This window comes from Dinoponera quadriceps, unplaced genomic scaffold (assembly GCF_001313825.1).
Source record: "Dinoponera quadriceps isolate SergipeBrazil2010 unplaced genomic scaffold, ASM131382v1 scaffold1308, whole genome shotgun sequence".
NCBI classification, from domain to species: Eukaryota; Metazoa; Arthropoda; class Insecta; order Hymenoptera; family Formicidae; genus Dinoponera; species Dinoponera quadriceps.
In genome coordinates this window covers 2,678,667-2,687,675 of record NW_014555613.1, presented here as the reverse complement: position 1 = coordinate 2,687,675, position 9,009 = coordinate 2,678,667, and the positions used below count along the sequence as shown (strand labels likewise).

At 51.5% G+C, this 9,009-nt stretch overlaps 1 protein-coding gene across 1 annotated transcript in view; it reads left to right on the top strand.

Annotated features, from left to right (window-relative positions):
- The first annotated feature begins 4,197 nt into the window (after positions 1 to 4,197).
- The window catches only part of LOC106744878 (hemicentin-2), a 36,929-nt gene continuing 32,117 nt past the window's right edge, over positions 4,198 to 9,009 (top strand). The window contains exon 1 of the mRNA XM_014619993.1: positions 4,198 to 5,503. Coding sequence (XP_014475479.1) covers positions 5,425 to 5,503 — 79 coding nt within the window. The 5' untranslated portion in view covers positions 4,198 to 5,424. The remainder of the gene's footprint in view (positions 5,504 to 9,009) is intronic.

Sequence of the window (9,009 nt, the reverse complement as noted above, 5' to 3'; positions counted from 1 at the left end):
ATTCTTAACGTCTTCCGACAACGTTTCTTCAACGTTTATCGAGCTGCAGCGACGGGCAAATATTTGTCGGCGATAATGTTAACGCACGTGTTCGCGGCGACGCATTCTGCGACACCTCATTCATGTTTCACGGGCGACATGTATATATATATATATAAAGTGCTATATTCAGGTAATTAATTACTCCGATATTCCTTAGCAAATTTTTATTTGGATTAAGTAAATTTTACTTGGATCGGATAAATATATACATATTTGATTTGAATGATTTATTTGGAAAATATTTTACTTGCAGCAAATAAGTAAATATTAGAGGAGAGACAAGGTGATATTACGGCCCTTGTAGGTATTACGGCCCCCCTAACATCTTTTTCGAAGTTTTCACGTAGTTATTCGATAAGTCAAATAATTCAAGTTAAATTTGATAGTCTATTGGAGTAATTATTCACTCGATTTAGCACATTTTTTCCGCGGGTCGATGCGCGCCAACGCGACCGGCGTTTCGCACGCATATTCCGCGTAAAAGCCGCGTGTCACCTTCCTCCTTGCGCTTGTAATCCCGAAAAAACATATAACGGAACAATGATGAACACGATCCCGCGAGAGACCATGTCTCAGAGTTCCGAGAGCTGACCTGTTAGCGGAAGGGCAGGTGAGCGTCTCGAAGGTATTATCCGCTCACGTTCCGAGCGAAATACGAAATTCTACGTATTTCGACGCGGCGACGTGGTAACAAAAGATCTACGGGGGAACTCTCTTCACCTCGCCTCTCACGAGACGAGCGAAAGCCGCGCTTTGTATCCGCCGAAGATAAATAAGAACTCGTTTATGAGCTGAAAGGTTGAACTTGACGCGGGGCCGCCGGAAGATCGACCGGGCGAGGGCGACGAGGAGGCACGCGTCGTCGAATACGACCCTAATAAACGCAGTGGTGTTACGTAATAAACGTGTCGCTCGCATTCCTCGGGGCATTCCTCCGGAACGTGGTGCAACGTGAAATGAGATTGTCTCGTCGGAGCCGCGCTACCCGGTCCTATTTTTAAGCAGCCACGTCCGCCGAACGATTCGCACGTATCGATCCGCGAGTGTATCGCGGGAGCGGCGCGCGATTACATCCCATCCTCCGACGGAAACGGCTTTCGCTAATAACGATAACGCTGTTTCCTGTGTCGCGCGAACGCGCGACACACCGATGCCATTTTTTTTCCGCGCGCGAGCCCGCGCGTCGTCATTGTTCGCTCATTAATGTTGCCGTTGACCCCCCGCCAGAATTTACCCGGCTGGAATTTCAATCTGCACAGCTCGCGAACACCGAAGAGCCGGATCACCGCCGGCCGGTGTGATCGACACTCTATGATTCTATGATGAGGCGCGCGCGCGTCCGCTCGGCCAATGCAAAATACAGTTTTAATCTCCGCGACAGCTTATCGTTTACCAATAGCGAGACTCCACTGCATCAAACGCTAATTTATGCTATCGCGCACGTCCGAATTCCACGACTACAATCGACGTCGAAATAAACTGCGACGCGCTCCGGCGTAATGTGTATGCGCGCGCGCGTGTGTACGAAGAACCCATTTATGTGCAGCCGAACCTCACTTCGGCGTTGGCGCTATCTTTCCTCCGAATTGCGGATCTATGCAAATCATATACCAGTTGAGTCTTCTATGGGTCGGCGAGGCGGAGGGATGGGAGGGATAGGAGGGTACGCGGGGAGGAGTGCTCTTTTATTCGGGAGGAAAAACAAAACAACCGGGAAGATTAATACGCGGCATCGGCGAACGAGCCAAATATATGTCCGCGGAACTCTTTCGAGTTCGCGTTTATCCGTCGCGTCGAAATAGCGACTGGACACGCGAAAACGCTAACCGCGCCGCAATGCTATCGAAGTATCGCCGTTTCACCCGATACGGCCGGCTTGTCTCCGGATTCATCACGTTACCTCGATGAGTCCTGTTTTCCGAAAGAAATGCACCGTTGCCGACGAGATCGATTGGTTCATATCGAAAAATAGCATAGGAAGAGAGAGAGAGAGAGAGATAGAGTACGCAGCATCGAAGAATCGTACATGCGGGGGCGAGTTTTTCATCATCGGGTAAGCACGCGAGATCTGATCGCCCGACGCCTGACGGAATGGTGGGATTAAAAGCCGCGAATTTCCAAACGACGCCGGACCAAGTGGTAAGCGAGCACGTCCGTTATTACGTGAGAGCGCAATCCATTAAAAATCCGGCGCGCTCCAATCGGGCTGCGCGAGCCCGATTGTGCGTCGGGGCCGGGACAGGTTCGCCGCGTTGCTTCTCCGTGGCGCAGGCACAGACGGCCAAAATGCTTGGTGGTCCCTCGAGTGGAGCCCGCGGGAGAAAGAACCACCTGCCGCAGGGATCGGTGGGGGCAAACTGCCGTCGTGCACCTCTACCCTCGTGTTCTTCCCTTCAGAGCCCGTCTCTCTCTCTCTCTCTCTCTCGCACCCCCGCTCGCTCCTGCGCCCTCGATAGGGGCCCAACGTTCGCTCTCTGGCACCCTTCTATCCCTTCCTCCCCGCTGCATGGAGCCCCCACCGCTTACGAACCGCCGCCGCCGACAGGATCGGCTCGTGCCTCACCGATGCCCCGCTCATGGTAGGGATTTTCCACCCCGAACGAATGTTGCGTGTAAAGGTCGGGAAGGCACAAATAGGGAGGTGGATTTTACCTCTGAACTTTTCGTTGAATTTCAATACGAGATATTTATATGATTAAACGGTGTTGTGATAATCGCGACAGCGGTCCCGCGAGGGCATGAGGAGGGCGCGAAGCGGTGGAACGTAAAGGTGGAGAGAACGACGTCGATAAATATCAATCGGAAGGGGGGGGGAGGGGGAGGGGGGAATATCGGAAGAGCTCTCGTACGTGTGCAAGCGTAGAATATTGTAGGGAGGATAGAAAGTAAGTCGGTTACGTTTGTGTTACCCGGCGCTCTAAATATGTATTAAGCAAAATTGGTCGGAGCGCGTCCTATTAAGTAATTAAAATAATTAAACTCCGTCAGTCCAGCGGTACAGCGGTGCGGGTGCCGATTTTAACAAGACTTAAATGAGAGAATTACGCAAATTTTGTTAAAATTACTTGCCGGTGGAATTAGTTTGCTCAAATGTAGATGTCATTATTGCTAGCGTGTCACATATTTGATTCATCGCGCAATTTTCTGTAATGCGCTCGAAATTATATTTTTAGCTGAAAGTGTATTTATTGCGAATTTGTTGCATCAAGCACTTTGTGTTTCATATATTCATTATAATTTTGCACTATGCATCGCACGCGCCCTGAGCGAGAAAGAGAGAGCGAGAGAGAGAGAGAGAGAAAGAGAGAGAGGGGGGTGATGGGGGAAGAGGCGAGCGGTTGTTTAAAATTCGGGAGTTTGCACCGCTGCTCATGCGAGTCCGATCATTTTACCACTCCCTACTCCGCCGAAACACACTTTTCCCACTTTTTTTTAATGCGCGACCGCGTAATTTACGTACGTTTTTAAAATCGCTCAGTGCCCGTTGTCCCACTTGGGAAGCATGTATTATCTCGGGAAACACAACCCCGGCGATAAGGACCTTATAAAAATTTACCGCCTTCATTAAATTCCAACGTTGTTTCAAGAGGGTCGAGCGTAATGCACCCTCTCGAGATAACCAGAATGCACTATTACCAGCGGGTTGAAGTCATTCCTAGCGTCGTCGTCCAAGTGCTTCACTTTACCGGTGTTCATCTCGAGAGGGTTCCTACGTGTGCAACAGGGGACGACCATATTTTCGAAGCTTCGAATTCCGGACGACCTCGTTTACCCCCGCGTAAACTTATTATACCCGCCTGTGCAAGCTCACTTATTTTTACCGCGCTTCTCTCGCCGCGTATAAAAGCGCAGGAGACCCGCAATTTCGCAAGAAGCTCGCGAGGGGAGTTCGTCAAGAATAAATGGAATCGAGGCGAGCGAGCGAGCGAACGAGCGGCCGAGAGAGAGAGAGAGAAGACCGAGAATTCTCTCTCGCGGCCGAGCCTCGGAGTTTCAGCGTCTCCTGCACCTGCAGGTGTGCATCCGGCTCTGGCCGGTTACCACCACCGCCGCCGTCGACGCTGCCACCGTCGTTCTTGCCGCCTCCGCCGTTGTTGCACTCCACTCCGACGCGGCCGGTTGTAGTACTCCGCGACACACTATGCGTGGCGGCGGTTCAAGTGTGCCATGGTGGGGTGAATTCCGAGGCGCGGTGGGGGTAACGAAGGCGCGACGAGTTCGCAGCACGGCAGGTTCAGTTTCCGTGCGACTGTCGAGGGCGCGTCAGTAGCGTCGGTGGACGGCGCGAATAGTTTTCCGCTGGTTTCAGTTTCGCGCCAAGCTGCCTCGGCTTCGAATTGCGCGCGACGCACGGCCAAATGAAACTCAGCCGATTTTTTTGCCTGCCCGTCCGGAGTGTCGAGAGTTGCGCGAAGTGAGAAACAAAAAGGATAGAGAGAGGAAGAGAGTGGGAGAGAGAGAGAGAGAGAGAAAAGGAAAAACCATCCGGCGGTGCCATCTCCGTCGACGGGGGGAGGGGACAAGGAGGAGAGTCCCGATTTAAATCTCTGACCGCAGTAAGCCATTAATACCGTCAGGTGCACACACGATCCACCCACACATAACCGTACTTACACTTTTGACACACACACACACACATACACACAGACACACGCGCGCATCATCTATCGCCCCGTGAACGAGAATGGAGTTTTACCACCGTGCAGTTGAGCGATGATCGCACGCGAGTCTGTCGCGAGGAGCAGCGCGTCGTCGTTCTCGCCAGGTGCGTCATCGTCCTCGTCATCGGGCAGTGTCGTCGTGACGTAGAGTCTCGAGCGGCTGGTACCGACGAGAGTACCCCGTCGGTGGACCACGGACCGGGACACCTATCGGACGGTAGCAACCGACGGCGACGGGCAGAGGAGAGTCGCGGAAAACTCGAGCTATCGGTGTGCATTTTCTCGAGTCCGAAGGAGAGAGTGTGGTGAAGAATGGTGCAGCGAGCGCGCTCGTGTTCGCCGCAGCCGGTGCAACGTCGTCGTCACAGTGAACGTCGTCGTTCGGATGTGCGTGCGTGTGGTGTCTCTACCCTGTGAGGAGGAGAGGAGTAGCTGGTCGTGATACATCGTTATATCGTGATATAATATAATATCGTGATATACATATATATTATATATATATATATCGTGTTGAGAGCGGCAGTGGCCGTGCACCGTTCGATCGACGGCAAGCCTCGATCGCCAGCGCTCGGTGGAGAAGCCTGGGCGAGTACTAACGAGAGGATCGCAAACGCGCTTCTCGACGATCGGAGCGGACGTAGTGAGTCGGTGTGAGAAACACGTGTGTAATTGCTATCCTCGTGTGAAATTGCTCTTCCTCTCTGTAACCACCTCCGTAACCATGGATAGAACGCCGAGGACCAGGAGGATCTGCCGCCGCACGCAGATCGCGATAATGAACCTATTGCTGCTCTGCTACGGTGAGTATACGTCTGCGATACACCTGGTCAACCGCCATCGTGTCGACTTCTAACGAACGAATGAACGAGCGAGCGACCGAACGCGCACGCTACGATTAAAAACGAATTTTCGCGTAGACACGCCGCGGGCTGGCAGTTAATTAGTGGACGATTCAGCCGTGATGCGTCGTCGCGGTTAATAGTTTAGTAGTCGGTCGGTATTTTTCCCCGTATAAATATCGGATGAGTAGATAATTCCGAGGCGTCGACGCGACGCCTACGCGAGGATTTCGGGAGAGAAGGCGCAATCCGCAGCGGGGGAAGGAATGAAACCGGATTCGTGTGGACTGCGCGGGTCGGAAATTGTTGCACGATGGGCGCGATATCGAGGAAACGCGGGGCACTCCGCGTCGATCGGACGCTCCGAGACGCGCCTGCAGTTTCGACGTTTCCTCGCGATCGATGATGATGAAATAGAGAGAGAGAGAGAGAGAGCGCCGTGTCCTCGCGTTGATTTCGTAGTCCGCGCGGGACCTCGCCAGTATTCTTAAGACGAAATATTATCTTTCGAGAGAGATAAATTGTGAGACGTCCCGCGCGGCCCCGACGAGCGTAAATTAAAGTTTTAATCGATGTGGATAACTATGTCATTAAAATACGGGGAAATTTTTATGAAGCTGTCGGAAACTGCTGACGTTCTATTCCCGGCCAATTTCTTTCTCCTATTTTTCTTCGACCTCTCCTCTTTGGTAACTTCCTCTATTCGTTCTTCTGCGCGAGCTTCCCTCGTGAGCACGCAATAAAAATTTACGACGTTGTGCCGTTGTACGATACCTTTAATTCGCCCTATCGAATTGGAGGCAACCCTCCCGGCATGCGGGAACCGTTGGACTCATTCGCAGACCCATCCCCATCGAATCGCAATCACCAAAGCGTCGTCGCTCGTTCCCGAGTCGAAATTTTGACGCCACTCTCACGCTCTTAAGGATAGCCTACTGGACGGCCTGTAGATTAGTAAAAACCTACTTTGATACTTTTCAAGTTCTGTCTTGAATCTTTAATTCTATAGATTGAATTTTTATATTACCTTCAATAACTTATTTTGATGCTAAAACAAAACGTAAATTTAAGACATCGTAGAGCCAAAATTTCGTCTCGGATTCTTTCTCTCTCTCTCTCTCTCTCTCTCTCTCTCTCTCTCTCGAATCCTTTCCTTAGTTGAAATTTTAATGCTATTTTGATGCTCTTAAGAATAGTTTACGTTTACTTAGACGGCCTATAGACTAATAAAAACCTGCTTTGATGATACTGGTACTTTTTAACTATCATTTTAAACCTTTAACTCTACAGATTGAATTTTACTTTTAATTTACTTTCAACAACCTATTTTGAAAAAATTTGTTATTTCGCTGAAACGACGTAAACGAAAACGAAAATGTAAGACATCATCGGGGTCGAAGCAGGGCACAATTATATTATTAGAATTGAAATTGAACCTATTTTGCTGTCTTAACTCTTGTTGCGTTGCGGAACAAAGGCTTAACATAGCGACGAGACATTTCGACTCGGCTTTCCTCTTACAATCATTATACGTGTCACTGACAGTTTTAGGGAGGAACGAATTTCCAAGTATAATAAAATCAATATCCAACCGAGAAACTTATCCGGTGGAACGCGCAGAAACGAAATTTTATTATTATTCCGAATGGACCCGGTGTTCGCCGTTCGGTCGGCTGTCAGGCGCCGCGCCGGGGTTTTAAGAACTGCGGCCTGCCACGTGGGAGGGGAGAAAGTTCGTTCGCGGATATGTAATGCCCACGGGTGCTGTTGGAAATGTGGAATGTATGACCAGCGCATCGCTCTTAAGATGACGTGGAGATCGACGCTGCAGATCAACCCTTTGTGACGCGGTCGACGTGTCGAACCGTACCGGCAACTTAAACAACTTAAGCCGGTCTCTCGCGTTTATCACTTGGCCTTCTCTCTCTCTCTCTCTCTGTCTTTCCCGTTTCGGCGAGCGGCGGCCGCGCGCTGCAGCCAGCGGAGGATTTGCATACGCGCAAGGTTACCCGACCCGATACCGCGCGATTTTCCTCGCGATAAATCCTCGCCGCGACGGAACGTCGCGCAGTGGCCGGCGCGCGGCGGGCGGTAAGTAGCTACGAGGCCGCGCGGATTAAGATTTTGCGTTTGCGTTCGTGTTCCCGTTCGCGTCAAAGCACAGTGAGGTAGGTTTACGAAGTTCGAATTAAAGCCGCTTTTGCGCGGCCGCACAGTTACAGCGACCGTATAGAGGGCTTTAATTGGAGGCATAATTAGGTGTAGGGCGTTGCATCAGCGGCGGTGCAGTTACGGCTGATTACCGCTGCCTGCGAGCGTAGCCAACGAAGATCCCGGCGAGGGTGGCGCTGGCTCTCTCTCTCTCTCTCTCGCGACTTCGCCCGGATCCGTTCGGTTCGAGAAATCGTATCGGCGCGTTAAACGATCGCCAACGGTTTTCTAATCGTCCCGCACCGCGAACGAGCGCTTCCCACGGAAGATCCGCGATTCGAGCCAAATGTTATCGCTCCGCGGAATTATCGGAAAGTAATTAACCGCTAATCGGCCGGGGGATCGGAGGTGGGGATCGCTCGCGATGTTCCTTCTTAACAACGGTGATACATTTAATTATCGGCGGGAACACGTTTCCCCAGCACATCCGTGTCTCCCATTTGCGGCGCGATGATCGCGAGGGAGGCTCGGCGGCAAAAGTGGTTTTCACGATGAAGCATCCGAGTGTCAATTAAGCGGCAAGTCGGACGTGTCGACCTTCGGCGGCTGTGAGAAAGGACGTTCAGATAACACCTGTATCGTCTTCCGCGCGCGCGTACACATACACACACACACACACACACACCACCACATCGACCGTATCGTGCTTTTTTCGTTAGAAAAAGAGGGACACGCGGGCACTCGGGCGAGGCAGTTAGTTAAAAGAAGCGGGATCTTTAGGCGACAGTCGTTTATTTAAAGTAACGCGACACAAGCAATCGATCGACGTCCTTGCGGCAGCCCTAATAAATTTCCTACTCTTATTGCCGCCGTTTTTCCCCGCGCCGAGCTCCTAAGCTGTCTGTCCACTCGATAAATTTCGACGGTGCTTTCTGCAATGCGCGTGTTCTCTCGTGCTGCCGTGCGCGCTCACGCTAAAGAAATGCAAGCTCCAACGCAGGTGCGAAAGCGCCGTTAGCTTCGTTGTTGCATTACGAAAAGAAGATTACGAGCGCGGCGCGGTGTTAATGGCACACAGGAGGGCGCCGACGTATCTCTCTCCTCCTCGCGCGGAACATAAGCGATTAATGGCTTTCGTAAACGACCCCTTATTTCTTGTCGTCGCAGGAGTAACCCTGAGTTATGCGCCGTGAGCGCGCTCGTCGCGTGCGCGCGTATCAAAAATTATTTACTTCCTACGCAGCGATTATACCAACTATCTCGCCTTTATCGCTTTATCCGTCTTCATTTCCGCTTAACCTCCGGTGAGGGGCGGG